At 38.4% G+C, this 22,510-nt stretch overlaps 1 protein-coding gene across 1 annotated transcript; it reads right to left on the bottom strand.

Annotated features, from left to right (window-relative positions):
* Window position 1: 1 nt before the first annotated feature.
* On the bottom strand, window positions 2-22,270 carry amh (anti-Mullerian hormone). The gene is made up of 7 exons (XM_057841228.1): window positions 21,489-22,270; window positions 21,167-21,412; window positions 15,009-15,184; window positions 14,827-14,932; window positions 12,876-12,963; window positions 6,756-7,165; window positions 2-5,527 (listed from the first exon to the last, which is right to left on the bottom strand). Exons 1-7 carry the CDS (start codon window positions 21,718-21,720, stop codon window positions 5,127-5,129), a joined length of 1,659 nt encoding a protein of 552 aa, XP_057697211.1. The 5' UTR covers window positions 21,721-22,270; the 3' UTR covers window positions 2-5,126.
* Window positions 22,271-22,510: the final 240 nt, after the last annotated feature.

Consider the following 22,510-nt stretch of genomic DNA (forward strand, 5'->3'; position numbering starts at 1 on the left):
ATACTTATTTTCCACTCTAATTTTACAATACTTACAGTCGCCGCTGCTGGCGGAAAAAAACTTCTAATATTCTTCGTCTTCGAAGGGGGATGTGGCATGTTGTATTTATGTCGGGGCTGTGTGCGTGTGTGTGCGTGTGTGTGCGGGTGTGTGTATGGGGGGGGTCAAGTCATCAGCCAATCAAACTTGTTTGAGGAGGAAAAAAATGGACTGGCACATGCAGCAAATGAAAGGGTCAATGTCAGAACTAATGAAAGGAATTAACTTAATGATGGTAGGGTCAATTCTATCCTTACAACATATGGGAAGACGATCTAAACTATCTATGTAACTGAATTCATTATATAATGCAAATAAGTTGCTTAAAAGTTGGTGGGGACAATTTGAGCATCTTGAAAAGTTGGTAGTGTTGTGTCCCTACTGTCCCTATGCCAACCAACACCCTTGCATTTATTAATGCTCATGGCAGTGCTGTTTTTTTTTTTTTTAAATAAAAATTGCAAACCTTTTATGTCTTTTCTTTCCAGATCTCATTGTGGGATAAGTTCACATCATGGTGGGCATCTGAAGAACTTGGCGCGATAAGGAGACGGAAAAAGCCCATTGGCAGTAAAGGCGTTCTCAAGCCTAAAACCACGAAACAATGATGGACTCCTACTTTCAGATTTAAAATGATAAAAAACAAACACCATTGTCAACACCGTAGCGTACTATGTATTTAATAGCAAACAAAGACAAGAATTTGGTGAATTCAAATGTCTGAAATAAAAGAAGATAAAAAAATATATATGAATACAGAATAAACCAAATATATATATATATACAATGACTTTTGGGACACTCTGTATGAAAGATGTTTAAATATTTATGCCAGCAAAATAAACGTATCAGAATGAATATTGATTGGACAGCTATGAAATGTTCCGATAGGTATCAGATTTATCAGAACTGTGTGAATAAATGTAACCGGTTGAACAATTCTCATACCCGCGCCACAAGACGTGTCCACACGGCAGGCAGATGTGGTGACCACTAGGCCAAAGGAAGGCCTGGGTTAAAACTTCACCTGCCAGCGCACCCACTTGAAGGCATCGTGAGGGAGGTTTCCACGCATCACACACTACGGACCCGCGTGTACCCATTACATACACTGCTGGCCAAAAGTATTGGCACCCCTGCAATTCTGTCAGATAATGTTCAATTTCTCCCAGAAAATAATTGCAATTACACTTCTTTGGTAGTAATATCTTCATTTATTTTGCTTGCAATGAAAAAACACAAAAGAGAATGGGTAAAAAATTTAAATCATAATCATTTTACACAAAACTCCAAAAATGGGCCGGACAAAAGTATTGGCACCCTTTGAAAAATCATGTGATGCTTCTCTAATTTGTGTAATTAACAGAAACCTGTTACTTACCTGTGGCACATAACAGGTGGAGGCAATAACTAAATCACACTTGCAGCCAGTTAAAATGGATTAAAGTTGACTCAGCCTCTGTCCTGTGTCCCCGTGTGTACCACATTGAGCATGGAGAAAAGAAGACCAAAGAACTGTCTGAGGACTTGAGAAGCAAAATTGTGAGGAAGCATGGGCAATCTCAAGGCTACAAGTCCACCTCCAAAGACCTGGATGTTCCTTTGTCTACCGTGTGCAGTGTCATCAATAAGTCATCAATAAGCCCATGGCACTGTGGCTAACCTCCCTAGATGTGGACAGAAAAGAAAAATTGACGAGAGATTTCAAGAAAGATTTTGCAGATTGTGGATAAAAAACCTCGACTAACATTCAAACAAGTTCAAGCTGTCCTGCAGTCCGAGGGTACAACAGTGTCAACCTGTACTATCCGTCGGCGTCTGAATGAAAAGGGACTCGATGGTAGGACACCCAGGAAGACCCCACTTCTGACCCAGAGACATAAAAAAGCCAGGCTGGATTTTCCCAAAACTCACCTGAGAAAGCCAAAAATGTTTTGGAAGAATTTTCTCTGGTCAGATGAGACAAAAGTAGGGCTTTTTTGGGAAAAGGCATCAACTTAGAGTTTACAGGAAAAAAAACTGGCCTTCAAAGAAAAGAAAAAAATACGGTCCCCACAGTCAAACATGGCGGACGTTCCCTGATGTTTTGGGGTTGCTTTGCTCTGGCGCTGGACTGCTTGACCGTGTGCATAGCATCATGAAGTCTGAAGACTACCAACAAATTTTGTAGCATAATGTAGGGCCAAGTGTGAGAAAGCTGGGTCTCCCTCGGAGGTCATGGTCTTCCAGCAGGACAATGACCCAAAACACAGTTCAAAAAGCACCACAAAATGGTTTGAGAGAAAGCACTGGAGACTTCTAAAGTGGCCAGCAATGCGTCCAGACCTGAATCCAATAGATCTCCCGTGGAGAGATCTGAAAATGGCAGTTTGGAGAAGGCACCCTTCAAATCTCAGGGACCGGGAGCAGTTGGCCAAAGAAGAATGGTCAAAAATTCCAGCAGAGCATTGTAAGAAACTCATTGATGGATACCGGAAGCAGTGGTTCGCAGTTATTTTGTCTAAAGGTTGTGCTACCAAGTACTAGGCTGAGAGTGCCAATACTTTTTTCCAGCCGATTTTTGGCGTTTTTCGTAAAATGATGATAGTTTTTTTTTGTTTTTTTTTGTAATTCTCTTTTGGATTTTTTCCATTGCAAGCAAAATAAATGAAGATATTACTACCAAAGCATTTGTACTTGCAATCATTTTCTGGGAGAAATTGAGCATTTTCTGACCGAATTGGCCAGCAGTGTAAATACATGTAAATAAAAGGAACCTTTATTTAATTCACTGCCATTGACGGCGATAGACGTTCAATTCATTTGAACTGGGAGGGTGACAGCGATCATTTCAAATTTCAACTGTACTGGCTGGATATCTCTGCAGTGGGGCAAATAAGTATTTAGTCAACCACCAATTGTGCAAGTTCTCCTACTTGAAAAGATTAGAGAGGCCTGTAATTGTCAACATGGGTAAACCTCAACCGTGAGAGACAGAATGTGGGAAAAAAAAAACAACAGAAAATCACATTGCTTGATTGTTAAAGAATTTATTTCCAAATTAGAGTGGAAAATAAGAATTTGGTCATCTACAGACAAGCAAGATTTCTGGCTGTCAAAGAGGTCTAACTTCTTCAAACGAGGTCTAACGAGGCTCCACTCGTTACTTGGATTAATGGCACCTGTTTTAACTCATTATCGGTATAAAAGACACCTGTCCACAAACACAGTCAGTCACACTCCAATCGCCACTATTGCCAAGCCCAAAGAGCTGTCGAAGGACACCAGAGACAAAATTGTAGACCTGCACCAGGCTTGTAAGACTGAATCTGCAATACTGTAGGTAAAACGTTTGGTGTACAGAAATCAAATGTGGGAGCAATTATTAGAAAATGGAAGACATACAAGACCACTGATAATCTCCCTCGATCTGGGGCTCAATGCAAGATCTCACCCTGTGGCGTCAAAATGATAACAAGAACGGTGAGCAAAAATCCCAGAACCACACAGAGGGACCTAGTGAATGACCTACACAGTGGCACCTCCAGAAATTTTTCATAGGGGTGGCCAGATGGGGCCACTTGAAATCTTGGGGTGGCACACCAAAACTAAAAGCCGTAATTTCAGGTTTTCATTATATTATTGCAGTAAAAAGGTCAGGGGGAAACTATCAGAAAGACTTAAGGACACGGTTACTGATATACTTTGGTGTATTGTGTAATATTTGATGTTACGAATGATTTAATGTGCATAGTCCATAACTGTCCAGTCAACATTTTGAGTTCCATAACAATTCTGTTTTATTGTGTTATGTATATATTAGGCATAAGGTGTACATTTGACAAAACAATATAATTACTGGGGAAAAGCAGGTGCTGGCAGATTTGCATTTGGGATGAAATGCATAACTGATGCTACAACAATCTAACGATATACTGGCAAGCGAGGTAGCCAGTGGGGTGGCCAACAAATTTATAGGGGTGGCCATGGCCACACCTGGCCACCCCGTGGGGGTGCCACTGGACCTACAGAGAGCTGGGACCACAGTAACAAAGGCTACTATCAGTAACACAATGCGCCGCCAGGGACTCAAATCCTGCACTGCCAGACGTGTCCCCCTGCTGAAGCCAGTACACGTCCAGGCCCTTTCTGTGGTTCACTAGAGAGCATTTGGATGATCCACAAGGACTGGAGAATGTGTTATGGTCAGATGAACACAAAATAGAACTTTTTGGTAAAAACACAGGTTCTCGCGTTTGGAGAAGAAAGAATACTGAATTGCATCCGAAGAACACTATACCCACTGTGAAGCATGGGGGTGGAAACATCATGCTTTGGGGCTGTTTTGTCTGCAAAAGGACCAGGACGACTCATCTGTGTAAAGGAAAGAATGAATGGGGCCATGTATCGAGATATTTTGAGTGAAAATCTCCTTCCATCAGCAAGGGCATTGAAGATGAGACGTGTCTGGGTCTTTCAGCATGACAATGATCCCAAAAACACAGCCAGGGCAACAAAGGAGTGGCTTCGTAAGAAGCATTTCAAGGTCCTGGAGTGGCCTAGCCAGTCTCCAGATCTTAACCCCATAGAAAATCCGTGGAGGGAGTTGAAAGTCCGTGTTGCCCAACGACAAAACATCCAAAACATCACTGCTCTGGAGGAGAGCTGCATGGAGGAATGGGCCAAAATACCAGCAACAGTGTGTGAAAAGCTTGTGAAGAGTTACAGAAAATGTTTGGCCTTTGTTATTGCCAACAAAGGGTACATAACAAAGTATTGAGATGAACTTTTGGTATTGACCAAATACCTATTTTCCACCATTATTTGCAAATAAATTCTTTAAAATTCAAACAATGTGATTTTCTGAGTTTTTTTCCCACATTCTTTCTCTCATTATTGAGGTTTACCTATGTTGACAATTACAGGCCTCTCTAATATTTTCAAGTGGGAGAACATGCACAATTAGTGGTTGACTAAATAATTATTTGCCCCACTGTATCTTTGTCAATGGCACTGAAACAATCATTTACTGTCAACGACAGCCAGTGAGTTACGAGAAGTGCATTTGTTGCGAATGAAGCAGACACGCTGGTTTAGCAGACTTAGCTTTAGCGACACTCACACTTCGTCGCTACCATATCTGGGTGCTTATAGAGATGCGTGCCATGCTGGTCTAAGTCCACCACTTCCAGAGACTCGTAGGCAACCGGAACACAACACGGCGCCCGCTCTTGCGTGTTGCCGTTCTCAATATGAGAGTTGAGCAGCACGGCGTGGTCTTTGGTGTTGACCATCGGGAAGGTGCACAGGCCGTGGCAGTTGTTGATGTTGGCCGTGTTGGGACCTACCAGGAAACTCTGCAGGGAAACAGTGAGGCTCTTCAAGCGGCACGCGTCCTTCTGGGTCGAGGGGTCAGGCTGTGCTCGGGTGGCCCTCGGTTTGGGTAAAACCTCACGGCTAACCATCTTTAAGGCCTTCAACAAAAGGAACGCGCTGTACTGGCTTTCTCCTGTGGGGTAAGAAATTTCAGTTAAAGAAAATCGAAGAAAATTGCGGCAGACTAACATTGGCAAATATCGTATCATTGTCCCCCTCCAAAATAAATTGACATTTTAATGATTTACACCCTTAATAATCAAATATTTCATTTGTTTCCAAACGTTAACCAATGTTCCATTGAAAGAACCCAACATTATATGGCGGAAAACACAGGCAATACTGAAAAAGCAGTTTCTGCTCTTGCGCTCCTCTTTAAAAGAAACTGATGTATTTTAAGGCAAAACAACTGTTGTTTTTGATAGAACAATATGTCTATATGCTGCCATAGCAGATTCATGGCCTATTAAGCCCCCAAACTATTTTTAATTTGTCCCTTTTACCCTGGAAACCCCTGTTTACAGACATCGCGCAACCGCTTTTGTTTCAACCCAGCCATAAAAATAAGGTAAGTAATTATATTTATTATTCAAAATGTCTGTCATTTTTAGCTTAGAATCATTATTCAATGTCCAATATTTTGTTAAAAAAAAAAAAAAAAAAACGACTTTAAAAAATTGTTCACTCGCATATTTTAAACTTTTAAACAAATGATGTCAGAATGAAAAAATTGGTGTCTGTAAAAAAAGTCACAGATATCTGCCTCATAACTATCGCCTAATTGTTTTTTTTGTTACTTTCGCATTTTCCCCAATATGTTAGATGATATGGAGCTGATCCAAACAAAGAAATTAAAAAAAAAAAACAGTTTAAAAGGGTAAATACATGCAAAAGAACATCTCGACCATTCCTTGGTGTCTGCGATTTCTGCGTCGCAACCCTTGTTATATTACCATGTTTCACCCATAAAATTCCCAAAAAATCCAGCTGTGGCCATTCACAGCTGTGTCTTGACACTCAGTGATACATGCTACATGATGTTTTCGGATCGAAACAAGGTAAGTACGTGATAATAGTTTGTTAAAATCATGGCGTCTGTAATTCTGCTCTCGCGTGCTCTCACCTCCAGATAAGGTTTTGCTGTTTTTTTAAAAAACATTTTTTTCAAAAAATGCCCTCCTGTTCAAAATTTTTCTTCCCCCAGAAAATTGAGATTTTAAGCTTTCCAATAATGTATCACACATGCATATCGGACAACTTTGAAATTTGGCCAAATTGGGGGTCTCAGAGCGGAACTTCAAGTCACCTGAGTGTTTTCCGCCATATTCCAAAATCTTCACTATTCTGCGCTTCTGAGTTACCTGATACAGGGTTCAACTTGGAAAAGGCGCATAGTTCCCAAAGCCTCTGTAGCCTCGTGATGCTCCTCTGGCTATCACCCTTGTCTCGTAGGACCTCTGTGACCTGCGCCATGTTGAGCTCCAAACTCTGCCTGAGCTCGTCGATCAGGCCCGGGGGCATGGCCAGCTCACCCCGGTGGACGTGATAAGTGGAGCCCGTGAAGGAGAATACGGTGGGGGCCGACGAGTTGATAAGTTCCGCCAGAACGGATTCACTGGAGGACGGGCCTAGCGTGACCGGGGGCGGCGCCTGCAGAGAGTCCAGCCGCAGCGGAGGAGAGTCCGGACGGTTCTGAGGAAGGACACCGCTCAGAAAGCGGCGCAGCTCGCACAGGAAGGAGATGGATCGAGAAGAGTCGGTAGCACTTGTGCTTTTGACAAATAAAATGTACAATGAATGAATGAATTACATTTACTCCTACTATTGTTACTAACTAGTTTTTTTTCATGTAACTTGTAATTTTTATTTTTTTTAAACTTTTTTTTTTATTAAAAAAAGAAGGAATGAAAAGAGCACGAGACGGGCAAAGAGTGGGAGGCTAAAATTTGAAAGCATTTCATAAATGTTCTGATGTGTACAGTAAAATTATTTAATTTATCGTGTTTATGACTAGGACTGCAGCTATCGATTATTTTAATAGTCGTTTAATCGATGAACTAGTTTGTTCGAATTGTCGAGTCATCGGATAAGGAACATAAAAAATTAAAATACCTGTGCTGAGCCTCAAAACGGTATAAAAAATTAATAAATGAGAATGCAAGTACAACAAAAGAACAATTGGTTAACTTACATAGCAAAATTCCGCTAGCTTAAATGCTATATAATGCTAACTTTTTTTTTTTTTTAATGTTCTTAACCAATGGTTCAAACACATTCCCATAAAAATACACTACTAAAAAAAGCTAAACATACCTATAAACTAAATTCTGAATGCATTAAAAAAATCATTAGCTCAAACAAAAACTTAGCTTATGTTGGTCTTAACGGGAGCAGCTGCATTCAGCTATGTGAAATGAGTTATATCATATTCACTGTTGCAATTAGAGGGCGGTGTGTCCACCCAAATAAAAAAAAAAAAACTAATTGCAAACACTTTCAAAACGAACCATTACAACGCCACTTTAATTAAACAAATACCCAAAGCAGTAAAATGTTATTCGAATCTTTTTCTAATCGAATAACTCGAGTTAATTGATTAATCGTTGCAGCACTATTTATGACAAACTAAACCATTTGAGAAGAGGTCAAATATTGCGAAATCTAAAGCTATTGTAAAGTACACGCTCCATTGACTATACTGGTGTGTTTATCAAAGGCACACAGACAAAATGGAGTGAATCAATATATCTCATATTCATGACTCTTGTAAACAGAACAAGTCAAAGCATGTCATAATAGTATTATAAGCAGGGGTGCACATAAGTGGTCCGCATGCGCGCATGCGTACTGGACGTAGACAAATGCTCTGGCCCTCAACGGCTTCCATACGCTTTTGCGTACCGATGGCTGACCACTGTATTTGCGGCGGACACGAGAAAATAACTTCTCAAAATTTTGAAGAGGCAGGCCACACTGAGTAATTACTTTCGTGATGGGACGAAATGAGCCGAGGTTCCGAAGCTTGTGTCGAGTAATGGGAGGGGGGTTTCCACGAAGCTTATAGCGAGGCACGCTTCATTTCGGCAAAACCCGAAAATGATGACGTGGAAAGCCTCGCCGGCGGCCGGCTGAATCTCGTGAGTGCTTCGGAAGTGATCCAACGTTTGGCGCACATTGCAAAAACAGGACAGACTACGGTATAAATTGGTTGCAAAACGCAATGGCGATCGCCTGTTATCTCACATTTTGTGGATTTCGGGCTCCTGTACTTGTTACATCTGTGCGCAACAGTGCAACCAGTGCAATCTTTTTTCGAGCCTTGTCCTTTGCTTGCGATGGAACCTGCGCGAAAAGAGCGATCCTCCCCTGTATGGGAACATTTTGATTTGATTGCTTTCAATAAGGTAAGGGAGAAAAACTATAATATAAATGTGAGTGTGTGTGTGTACCTATCTGAACCAAACATCAACAGAATGAACAATCCATTAGTGTACTGGGAGGCACAAAAGAATACCTACCCAAATTTATATAAACTGGCACTCACATTTCTCTGCACCCCAGCTTCATCTGTGCCTTGTGAAAGAATATTTTCTAAAGCTGGTGAAATATTTTCCAAAAAAAAAAAAGAAACTGTTTAAAGCCAGCCACTGTGGGAAAGCTATTATTTCTAAATAAAAATGAATAACAAATTACCCTTAGCACTTGTTGAATTTTGTTCACATACTAAATTACTAACACAAGCACATTCATATCTTTGTCTTCAGCAAATAGCCATTGAATTCATAACAATGTTGACCTCTTGGGCTTCTAGACCACTTGATGGCGCCATAGGGTAAATGAAGCACCATTAAGCTTTGCTACATGTGCAAACCAATTGGCTGCAAAGCTTCATTGCTTCATTTGGCCATCACTAAATTACTTCCGTGTTCCCCCACCCCCGTCAAAAGACAGACAGACGACAGAGACGTCACCGGAGCTACCGAAAAAAAGGACTTTTGCTGAAAAGTGGCTGCAGGAGGTACCATGGTTAGAAGCAAATGATGCTCGCACGGAAATGCGGTACAAAATGTGCCGTGAGAATCCCAATGTCGCCGATAAGAGCAGCGCATTTTATGTAGGGTCAAAGAATTTCAGCCATCCAAACTTTGAAAAGCACAAAAAAAACAGAGCATGTGGCAATTAAGCAAACTATCGATGTCAAACAGGACCCCACTCGCCCTATGGACAAGTGGCGGAATAAAGGTAATGAACAGCGACATGCACTGACAAACGTGTTTATGCTCGCATTTTACAAAGCTAAACATGCACGTTCAATGAGGTCTTATGAGGAGGATATCCCACTTTTAAAAAGGCTTGGAGTTAATGTGGGAGCCGCATAATGCCCTTTATTTTGAATTGGTGCTTCTTATTTCTTTACATATCACTTCAAAGTAATGGCAATTTTGTTGTGCCAGTTGATGTTAATCAAGCATTAATTGTTAATATAATTAATTAAAGTTAATTGGCTCTAAGTAAAGCTTGTCATAAATTTATCGCATCAGGCGGGTCGGCTCTCAAGCTCAATGAGGACCAAGTCACATCTCCAGGTCCTCCTCTGAGAACCTGGGCAAAAAACTAATGTGCACCCCTGATTATAAGGCTGACTTCAAATAGCATTTGCAACAAGCTACAAGCTAGTATGCTTAGCATTGAAGAAACAAATGGTATGGCTGCAACATAATGTCGCTAATTAGCATAGCTAACATAATTTGCATCACACTGAAAGCAGTACTCAATCAATCAAGGTCATTTGTCTTAAACCGTTTTGTACAGTGTGTAAAAATGTACCGGTAGCACAGGCGGAGTTTGACTTTTGGGGCAGGGGGGGCACAACATGTTGATGACCCAAATACGCAGAGTCAGCAATAAAATTAACTTACAAGAATATTTAAAATAATAAGTTGACAATGAGCGTTTTTTGTTTCCCATCATTCTTGTAGGGAATTCTAAATCAGGCTACTTAGGCAATACTTTTCGCCAAGATCGTCATCCATTGAATTTGGTACGCCCCCCGGTGTCGTGCCAATGTAGTTACCCCAGCCAAAAATTGTATCCCCTGGGCGGCGCCATATGGAGGTAGATTTGTGTCTTTATTATTCAACAAAAAAAGTTCAATTCATTTCAAGAAAATTTTCAATCATAGAAAAAAGTTTTTGAATGCGAAAAAATATTTGAGATTGAAAATTTTGCATATGAACACTTGATTTTTCATTGCAAAAGTTTTCTTTGATTGAAGCAATCCTTTTTGTTTTTGGGCCATATTATGATTAGGACGTTTGTATCTAAATCATTCAATCCGCCCAAAACTTGCTTTAATTAAAAAAAAAAAAAAATTTCAATCAAAGAAAAAATAAATTATTATTATTTTTTTTTTTACTCTATTATATATATATATATTTTTTAAATTATATGCAAAGCAAATGACTGTCTAAGGTGCTCGAAAAATATTTTTGACCCATTATAAAACTGTTTTTTTTTGTTCATTTCATTCATTTGTGTTGCAGTTTTATTGCTTTACAACTTATATATATATATATATATATATATAAGAAAGTCAATTACCTTCTACAAAAGTGTTTGCCCCACACGCAAAATGTAACTGAGTAACTTTTACATTGAATTAATGTTAAAAGGGCTATATTTTACTTAAAGTAGATTTATACACAGTGGTATGAAAAAGTATAACTATTTGGAATTTCTCACATTTTTGCATAAAACACCATCAAATGTGGTCTGATCTTTGTCAAAATCACACAGATGAAAAAACTGTGTGCTTTAAGTAAAACCACCCAAACATTTATAGATTTCAATATTTTAATGAGGATAGCATGCAAACAACGACAGAAGGGGGAAAAAATAAGTAATAGAACCCTCTGCCTAAGGAGACTTAAGGATGAATTGAAACCAATTTTTACCAAACACTTTAAATCAGGTGTGTGCCCAATCACTGATGTGTGGTTTAAAGCTGCCCTGCCCACTATAAAACACACACCTGGTAAGAATTGTCTTGATGAGAAGCATTGTCTGATGTGAATCATGGCTTGGTCAAAAGAGCTGTCGGAAGACCTGCGATCAAGGATTGCTGATTTGTATAAAGCTGGGAAAGGATACAAAACCATCTCTAAAGGTCAGGATGTTCATCAATTGACAGTCAGAGAAGTCTACAAATGGAGAGAGTTTGGCACTGTTGCTTCTCTCCTAAGGAGTGGCTGTCCACCAAAGATAATGCCAAGAGTTCAGAGCAGAATACTCAGCGAGGTAAAAAAGAACCCTAGAGTGTCTGCTAAAGAAATCACTGACACAGTCCAATATCTATATGCACACATCAACTATACTGTATGTAAAACTATGGCCAAGAATGGTGTTCAAGGGAGGACTCCACAGAGGAAGACACTGCTGTCAAAAAAAAAAAAAAACAATGTTGCTTGTTTAATATTCAAAAAAAGGCACTTAGACACTCCACAGAAGTTTTGGCAAAATATTTTGTGGACTGATGAAATCAAAGTTGAATTGTTTGTGAGTAACACACAACGTCGTGTGTGGAGGAAAAATGGAATAGCTCACCAACATCAACACCTCTTCTCCACCGTTAAGGATGGTGGAGGGAGCATCATGATTTGGGGCTGTTTTGCTGCCTCACGGCCTGGACAACTTGCAATCCTTAATGGAAGAATGAATTCAAAAGTTTATCAGGATGTTTTGCAGGAAAACCTGAGGCCATCTGTCAGACAGTTGAAACTAAAAAGAGGATGGATGCTGCAACAAGACAATGATCCAAAACTCAGGAGTAAATCAACTTCAGAATGGTTTCAGAAGAACAAAATACATGCTCTGGAGGGACTAAGTCAAAGTCCAGACTTGAACCCCACTGAGATGCTGTGACATGACCTAAAGACAGCGATTTATGCCAGACATCCCAGAGATCTAACTGAACTACAGCAGTTTTGTAAAGAAGAATGGGCCAAGATTTAGTCCTGATCAATATGCCAGACTGATCTGCAGCTACAGGAAGCGTCTGGTTGAAGTTACTGCTGCCAAAAGGGGGAGCACAAAATATTAAATGTGATGGTTCACTTACTTATTTTTCCCCCTTCTGTCATTGTTTGCATGCTATCCTTGTTTTCTTACCATTCTCAATAAAAAATGAAAACCTATATACATTTGGGTGGTTTTAGGTAGTTAAAGCATACACTGTTTTTTCATCTGTGTGATTTTGACAAAAATCAGATCACATTTGATGGTGATTTTATGCAGAAATATGAGAAATACCAAAACGTTCAGATACTTTTTCATACCACTGTACACCAGTACTTTTACCTGAGTAAAATTTCATCTGTGTAATAATACTTTTACTTGAGTAGATGTAATAGATTGTTACTTTTTCCAGTCTGCTTCAGGATGATAAAAATGATGGTTTGTATCAAAAGTAAAAGTAGGACTACCTGATGTCTTCACGAGGGAAAAGAAGAACTGGAGTCACGCTGCTGCTTTGTGTACTTCCACCCGAAAGAAGTTCTTTGATTCTTTTCTCTGCAATAACGACACATGGATGAGTGTGTGTATGGCAAAAACCGTTTTTTAAGGAAATACTTAATAATATGATACAAAAAACTACACCAGAGATACCCAAAAAAAAAAAAAAAAAAAAAAAAGAATAAAGAATAAATTTTTTTTTTTTTTTTAAATAAAAACGTGACTTTTTTTCTTTACAGTCTTCACTATGTTCCCAAATTAGCAACACTGGTAAAAGAATGAAAAAACAAAAACAAATTGGAATCATCAGATAAAAACTAAAATTTTGTCCAACCAGAGTGTTCATTTTTCTAAAAGAAACAATTTCTTTGAATATTTTCAAAGGAAAAAGTTCATTTTCCCCAAAGATAGGCTTAGGAAAAAAACACAACCAAAGTTTGGATCCTTTCACAAAAAATTAGGCAATTTTTTTTTCTATGTCAATAAGCAAAATGTCAAACTTTATCTCTTATGAAAAATGTCTCCCTCACCAAATGTTCATTTTCCTTTTTTTTCTATCACAAAAACGTTTTTTTTTTGTTTTTTTTTTTAAATGGAGATAAAGTGATTGCCGGTATATAACTAGAAAGTCTCAACATAGACTTCATATTTGTATTGACGGGTCACAACCGCCAGCCACTGCGCAACCCCTTCAAGTAGGGGCTGTCCTACAGTCTGCTTTAGTTATTCGCAGTCGGTCAAACGCCGGATTTAGGTTGAAAAAATACGAAAGCTGTACCGCATGCAAACAGGAAGGATTGTCTCAGGAGTGATTTGTTCGAGAATTCAAGGTAATGATTATATTTTTCATACCATGCATGCATTTTAAAACGTTGTGGAAAAAGTCAATGGGAGAAATTAGCCGCTACAGCACTGGCATTATACTTCGCAATATTAATGTAAAATAACTGCTAACTGCACGTTTTTGTTTTTTTTTGTGCTTTTTACCGAGAATCGAGACTGTTTTATGTCCATAGCTATAAAGAATTCAGGGATTTAAGCATTTATTCACAAGAATTTTCAATAGAAAAAGCTCTTTGTTTACATATGGCAGCCACTAATTTCTTTACTGACTAGCCTCATAGTTAGCAATATTTACGTAAAATAAATGCTACCTGCACATTTTTTGCTTTTAACCAAGAATCGAGACTGTTTTACGTCCACATCTATAAAGAATTTAGGGATTTAGGGATTTATTCACAAGAATTTCACAGAAAAAGTGATTTGTCTAATATGGCAGCCGCTAATTTGCTTACAGACTAGCATCATAGTTTGCAATATTTACGTAAAATAAATGCTAATTGCACTTTTTTTTTTTTTTTTTGCCTTTAACCAAGAATCAAGATTGTTTTACGTCCATATCTATAAAGAATTCAGGGATTTAAGCATTTATTCACAAGAATTTTCTCCGGAAAAGCTCTGTTTACATATTGCGGCCGCCACATTGACTGACCGACTAGCATAGTACTTCGACATATTTACGTAAAATAAATGCTAACTGCACGTTTTTATTTGCTTTTAACTAAGAATCGAGACTGTTTTACGTCCATATCTATAAAGAATTCAGGGATTTAAGCATTTATTCACAAGAATTTTCAAGGAAAAAAGCTCTTTGTGATCCCACTGGGTCAGCTTGGACGGCCACGCCAACAATGCAGGCCCCCTATTAATCGGCCCGCGCCCCGTCAATATCATTCTGTACTCAATGGTGTCAAAGTGTCCAAATTTTGAGCCAAATTGAACATGTAAAATGTGAATTGTCTTGCATTCCTCTCAATATGTGTACGTTTACAGTTGTTGGCGTTGTCATATTTTTTTCTCTTTATAGAAATATGAATCTAAAAAAAATAATGAAGCAAAACAACAACAACAAAAACATACTCATATTCAAGGACTTTGTTTCAATTGAGAGCTTCCATCTTAGGTCTGCCGTTGCTCCTTGTCCTGTCAGCAGAATATATTGCATTCCTTCTGATAAGCACACCGCCTGCAAAGCAACAGCAACAAAAAATATTGTGGACATGCATATACCACTGAATTGTCTAGACTGTGATGGAGTTTACCTGTGTATTGGGATACAGAGACTGACTGGTGAATGTGATCTGGTCCAGGTCACCTCTGTTGACCGGATGTTCCAAGGTCAAGAGCAGTAATGGCTTGCGTTGGAGCAAAGGGGATTGTGGGAAGCCAAAGTCGAGCATCAGGGCTTCCTGATCCTTCTCTTCAACCACCAAAGACACTAACAAAGAGCAAGTTTGTCATTCCAAATTTGATGGACATGTTGGTTTGAAACATTTTGAAAAATAAGCCTTCACTTCTGTAGTGTTCTGCTACATAACAGGTACAGTGAGCCCAAAAGTAATAGCACCCCTCTAATTCTGTCAGATAATGCTGAATTTGTCCCAGAAAATGATTGCAAATACAAATGTTTTGGTAGTAATATATTCATTTATTTTGCTTGCAATGAAAAAACACAAAAGAGGATTGGGGGGGGGGGAATCATTATCATTTTACACAAAATCATGTGATGCTTCTCTAATTTGTGTAATTATCAACATCTGTTACTTACCTGTGGCACATAACAGGTGGTGGCAATAATTAAATCACACTTGCAGCCATTTAAAATGGATTGAAGTTGAATCAACCTCTGTCCTGTGTCCTTGTGTGTACTACATTGAGTATGGAGAAAAGAAAGAACACCAAAGAACTGTCTGAGGACTTGACAAGCAAAATTGTGAGGAAGCATGGGCAATCTCAAGGCAAGTCCATCTCCAATGACCTGAATGTTCCTGTGTCTACCGTGCGCAGTGTCATCAATAAGTATACAGCCCATGGCACTGTGGCTAACCTCCCTGGATGTGGACGGAAAGGAAAAATTGATGAGAGATTTCAACGAAAAATTGTGCGGATGGTGTATAAAGAACCTCGACTAACATCCAAACAAGTTCAAGCTGTCCTGCAGTCCGAGGGTACAACAGTGTCAACCCGTACTATCCGTTGGCGTGCGAATGAAAAGGGACTATATGGTAGGATACCCAGGAAGACCCCAATTCTGACCCAGAGACATAAAAAAGCCAGGCTGGAGTTTGCCACAACTTATCTGAGAAAGCCAAAAACATTTTTGAAGAATGTTCACTGGCCAGATGAGACAAAAGTAGAGCTTTTTGTGACAAGGCATCAACATGGAGTTTCCAGGAAAAAAATGAGGCCTTTAAAGAAAAGAACACGGTCCCCGCAGTCAAACATGGCGGGGGTTACCTGATGTTTTGGGGTTGCTTTGCTATCTTTGGCACTGGACTACTTGACCGTGTGCATGGCATTACGAAGTCTGAAGACTACAAACAAATTTTGCAGCATAATGTAGGGCCAAGTGTGAGAAAGCTGGGTTTCCCTCAGAGGTCATGTGTCTTCCAGCAGGACAATGGCCCCAAAACACTTCAAAAAGCACTGGAAATGGTATGAGAGAAAGCACTGTAGACTTCTAAAGGGCCGGCAATAAGTCCCATAGAACACCTGTGGATAGATCTGAAAATTGCAGTTTGGAGAAGGCACCCTTCAAATCTCAGAGACACGGAGCAGTTGGCCAAAAAAGAATGGTCTAAAATTCCAGCAGAGCATTGTAAGAAACTCATTGATGGATACCGGAAGCTGTTGTTCGCAGTTATTTTGTCTAAAGATTGTGCTACCAAGTATTAGGCTGAGGGTGCCAATACTTTTGTCTGGCTCATTTTGTGTAAAATGATAATAATTTTTTTTTTTTTCATTCTCTTTCGTGTTTTTTCATTGCAAGCAAAATAAATGAAGATATTACTACGAGAGCATTTGTAATATCAATCATTTTCTGGGAGAAATTGAGCATTACCTGACAGAAATGCAGGGGTGACAATACTTTTGGCCAGCACTGTAATAAAACTTAACTTACAGAGAAAGTTTTTTTTTTTTTTTTTTAATTACATAATTTATTTGATATTTACAATATTTGGCATGATTCCAGTAACAGGGTTGCAAATTCTTATTAATGTTATCCCTTTTATCAACGGTGGAAGATAGCTGTTACTGTTAATCAAGAGGAAAGTAAAAATATGGGTTTTATCAGCTGGAAGCTCAAAATGTCTGAAAATAAACAAATGAATACTTGAAATCAAGTAATAATAGGCCCTGAATCTATAATTTATGAAAGTGTACCTTTCCATCCACTGAAATTCAACAGTTTCTTACCTTGATTTCCGCATTTAAAGTTTTGACCCCTGAAGTAATGGAGAGGCACTGTTTATGCGCCATCTCATGTTGAAGCTTAATAATGTTGGCTGAACTCAAGCTTCTTATGCAGGCCGTTTTCAATTATGTTTTTCCATAATTTGTTGCAAGCCAATAAAAATGGGCCGATGGCACTTCTTTGGACACCTGTTTTAGTATTTTGTATGTAGATTGTTTAAATTTGAAAGGTGGAACATAAACTATCTCCCAATTCTGGAATGACCCAATTATCAGCTGTGCTCAATGTATTTTTAGTGGCTTATTTAGCTCATCACCTGCCATTGACGGTGATTGTTCAGAATTTTTGAAATGAGGCTTAATCTTCGAGTTAGCGGGTTTTAATTAGTCGGTGGTGTTGATTTCAACAAATTCCGTGCAATTTGTTAGTTTCAGTGCTCCAGAGTGGCTAAGCTAGTGATATCACATCTATTTTTTCACCGCTAATTTTTTTTTTTTTTTTTTTTGTGGGAACGAAAGGGACACACTCCAATAGAATGAGCACGAGTGGCAGGAGCACTCCTCTATATTGTGGTCGCATTACGCATCTAAAAAAAATATGCCTGCAGAATGAAAATAATAACTGCAGTTTAGTGTGATACTGTTTTGGCCGCATGGGTATTTCGAACAATGATCTGCTTTTTTAATTTATTTGACTATGTTAAATCTGTTAATATCGTTTCTTATGGCATGCTAGGCAGGCACCATCGACTCGCGCTAGCTTAGCCACTGAAACGAACAAATAACTGAATAAACTGCACGGAATTTGTTAAAATCAACTCCACGAACTAATTAAACCCACGTTAAATTGAAGATTAAGTCTAATGTCAACATTTCTGACTTTCCCCTTTAAAATAAAGACCTAGCCGTTAAAATGTCTGTAAAAGTTGGAAAGCAATAAAACAAAAAAACAAAAATGAATGAAATGAACAAGAATCCTACGAAGTATTTAGTCATCGGTCAAAATTATTTTTCGAACGAATCATGTGACTAGCACCTTAGAGACTGTCCTTTGATTTGCCTGCCTAAAACTACACCTGAAGAAGCGGATTGAACACGAAAAGTGTCAAAACGTGTACATATATTATATATATATGGCAGAAAACACTCAGGTGACTTGAAGTTCCACTGAGACCCCCAATTTGGCCAAATTTCCTATATGCATATGTGATACATCATTGGAAAGCTTAAAATCTTAATTTTCTGGGGCAAGAAAAATTTTGAACAGGGGGGCATTTTTATTTAAAAAAAAAAAAAAAAAAGGTAAACAGCAAAACCTTAACTGGAGGTGAGAGCACGCGAGAACATAATTAAAGACACCATGATTTTAAAGAGATATTATTGCGTACTTACTTCTTTTCAATCCAAAAACTCCATATAGCATGTATCACCCAGTGTCAAGACACAGCTGTGAATAGCCACAGCCGGATTTTAGGGGGATTTTATGGGTGAAACATGGTTATATTAACAAGGGTCGCGATGCAGATATCAAGGAGTGGTCGAGATTTTCATTTTCATATATTTACTAGGGCTGTCAAACGATTAAAATCTTTAATCGAGTTAATCACAGCTTAAAAATTAATTAATTGTAATTAATCACAATTCAAACCATCTATAAAATATGCCATATTTTTCTGTAAATTATTGTTGGAATGGAAAGATAAGACACAAGATGGATATATACATTTAACATACTGTACATAAGTACTGTATTTGTTTATTACAACAATAAATCAACAAGATGGCATTAACATTATTAACATTCTGTTAAAGCGATCCATGGATAGAAAGACTTGTAGTTCTTAAAAGATAAATGTTAGTACAAGTTATAGAAATTTTATATTAAAACCCTTCTTAATGTTTTTGTTTTAATAAAGTTTGTAAAATTTTCTATCAAAAAATAAACTAGTAGCTCGCCATTGTTGATGTCAATAATAATTATGGTGCTGAAACCCATAAAATCAGTCGCACCCAAGCGCCACCAGAGGGCGGCAAAACACCAAAAAACACAAGTAACAAGTGGAAATGACACTTTGCTGTCATTTTAATCTGTTTGAGTGGGGCATGTGCATTAAATGCGTCAAATATTTTAACGTGATTAATTATAAAAAAATAATTAACACCCGTTAACAGGATAATTTTGAAAGCCTTAATATTTACCCTTTTAAACTTTTTTTTTTTCTTTGTTTGGATTGATTATTGATCATCTAAAATGCTGGGGAAAATGCGACAGAAACGAAAAAAAAAAAATACAATTGAACGATAGTTATGAGGTAGATATCCATGACTTTTTTACAGACGCTAATTTTTTAATTGTGAAGTAATTTGTTTAAAAGTTTAAAATATGCGAGTAAATAATTTTTTTAAGTCTTTTTTTTTTTTTTTTTTAATTAAATATTAGACATCAATTAATGATTCTAAGCAAAAAATGACAGACATTTCAAATAATAAATATAATTACTTACCTCTGTCGTCTACGTCTGTAAACCGGGGTCTCCAGGGTAAAACGGACAAATTAAAATAGTTCGGGCACTTAATGCGCCATGAATCTGCTATGGCAGTATATAGACATATTGTTCTATCAAACACAACAGTTCTTTTTGCTTAAAATACAGTAGATTATTTTAAAGAGGGGTGCAAGAGCAGAAACTGCTTTTTAAGCCTTGTCTGTGTTTTCCGCCACATTTATTATATGTATTGTATGTATGTATTGTTAATTTTATTGCTGACATTGCGTTTCGGGGTCATCAACCAAGGGCGTAGGTTTTTTCTCACTATTGGAAGGGATGATATAACAGCATAACCTGCATGTACACTTTTTGCTGGTGACGGGAAATTAATAAATCCAAACATATTGGGTGAACGGGGGTCACGGCAACATTTCTCACCAATGTGAACATAATTAATTAATAGGCTAAATGATTAATGCAAAGTAAATCTGTATTGACCTGTACTAACTTTCACACCTCAAATTTATAACGTCTTAATCTGATCATTTTCGTTAAATCTAGTCAAACAATTTTCTCCATCTTGTTTTGAGTGTTAAAGCCTAGTTAACACATTAATGCGTCAGATTCTTCCACTTACTTCAAGTAAATATTACTATTTGTTCATACTGAGCCCATACATCTAAAAGTTGGTCATTTTTTCACCTAAATCAAGAAAAAAAATTGCTTTCAAATAATGTTTTGAACAATATTCTTGAATTAAGAACATTTCTGACAAACTAGTTTTTCTTTTCAGATTAAATAAATATACAAACTTTTTGCTTAAAATAAGTCTATTAAGCTTATTTTCAGCAAGCTCTTATTTCAAGAACTCTAAGTGTGTAAAATTGACTTGAAGCACGGTAGCAGTAGCAAAATTAGTGTTGTGTACCCCACCTCCAGAACATTGACGTCTTTTTACATTACTTTGAGGGGCTGCTGCTGGCGGAAAAAAAAAACTTCTAATATCCCTCGTCTTCGAAGGGGGCGGGGGAGGCGGCATGTTGTATTTCTGTCGGGCTGTGAATGCGTGTGTGTGTGTGGGGGGGGGGTCAAGTCATCAGCCAATCAAACGTGTTTGAGTGAAAAAATGGACTGGCACATTCAGTGAGTGAAAAGGAGTCAATGTAAGTCTGAACATAATGAAAGTTCTATAATTCACTTAATAATGGTTGCATCAATTCTATCCTTACAGATATAGGAAGACAATCTAAATGACCTATATAACTAAAGTCATTATATAACGCAAATAAGTTTGCTTAAAAGTTGGTGGGACAATTTAAGCATCCTGAAAAATTGGTAGTGTCTCTCCCTACCGTCTCTATGCAAACCTACGCCCTTGTCATCAACATGTTTCCCCCTCCCCACAAAGTCAAACTGCCTATGGTGACTATCACCATCGATGGTGATACACATGATCATTCACCTTCCAATTAAAGCCCATGAAGTTTTATAATAGCCTCAGGTTTTGACATCATTACCTTCAGTGGAATGGAGGAGCTCCAGTCCACCTCCTGTCCTCTTCGTTGCGTCTTTTGCCAAGTCCATCAAGACCACCAGATTCCCAGATGCCGCGCACGTTCCAAATGCACCCGGCATCATTTGGCCACCGACCCCTAAAGCCTCTCGCATGGCGGCCAGCACGTCTTCCAGGAAGCACGCGGTTGTGCTCCGTGGCACGTAGGTGGCTGGTGTGGAGAACATCAGGGGTGTCAGGCTCCTTTCTCCTGTTGAGAGATAAAATTTCTTGTTCAATTGAATGTCTTCTGAAAATATATATTTATATATATTTTTTTAGATTACCTGTCATCGTGGCCTCTGGCAGGCCTACACAGCAGAGCATCAGCAAAGCGGACAGCAGCATTTTCTCTCGCACAAACTTTGCCGTGGGAGTGAGCGTTGAACTTTTATCAAGGGGTGAGGCGTATAGATGGTGGGTGTTTTTTCTCACCCACCTCCTGTTCTCGCCAAAATAGGAAAATCCTGGTGTCCTTGATCCTCGTGGATTCCAACCAAGAGAGGAAAAAAGTGTCATATGGGATCACACAAAGGTATGAAAAGCATGTTTGTTGATTGAATGGAAAGTAGACTCAGGAATGATTGCTATTTTATCAAGCTGAGGGATAGCGCTGAATTGAATAATACTGGTTAACATCCATTCAAATTCATTTTTATGAACATTTGTATGTGAAGCCACTTTTCCTTGATGGAATTGAAAAAACATGGATTGTTAAGTGAAGGTAAATAAAGACTATGCTTCCTGCAGATGTTATCAATGCTGGTACTATTCCAGCCAATCAAATGGGTGTACGCCAGATTGCCTGCCCTTCCTCGTGACGTCTTACTTACCAATACCCATCATCACGTGCACCTGTGCTCAAGTGTTTATTGGCGTGGGTATAACTGACATTACAAAATGAGTGTGCTCATAAGCAGTATCATTTTTTTGTGTTAAATGTTATTTGCTACTAGAAATTCACCATTTGCAAACATAAATACTAGGGTTGTTCCGATCATGTTTTTTTGCTCCCGATCCGATCCCAATCGTATTAGTTTGAGTATCTGCCGATCCCGATATTTCCCGATCCAATTGCTTTTTTTTGCTCCCAATTCAATTCCAATCATTCCCGATATTTTTTCCCGATCATATACATTTTGGCAATGCATTAAGAAAAAAATGAATAAAACTCGGACGAATATATACATTCAACATACAGTACATAAGTACTGTATCTGTTTATTATGACAATAAATCCTCAAGATGGCATTTACATTATTAACATTCTTTCTGTGAGAGGGATCCATGGATAGAAAGACGTGTGACT

Source organism: Corythoichthys intestinalis, chromosome 7, assembly GCF_030265065.1.
Source record: "Corythoichthys intestinalis isolate RoL2023-P3 chromosome 7, ASM3026506v1, whole genome shotgun sequence".
Lineage (NCBI taxonomy): Eukaryota > Metazoa > Chordata > Actinopteri > Syngnathiformes > Syngnathidae > Corythoichthys > Corythoichthys intestinalis.

Excerpts from the sequence above, each read along its gene's own strand:
- amh (XM_057841228.1), bottom strand. The coding sequence starts at position 21,720 with ATGACACTTTTTTCCTCTCTTGGTTGGAATCCACGAGGATCAAGGACA. Across the intron at positions 21,413-21,488 it reads GCCAGAGGCCACGATGACAG|GAGAAAGGAGCCTGACACCC; the intron begins GTAATCTAAAAA and ends ATCTCTCAACAG. Across the intron at positions 14,933-15,008 it reads CTCTGTATCCCAATACACAG|GCGGTGTGCTTATCAGAAGG; the intron begins GTAAACTCCATC and ends GTTGCTTTGCAG.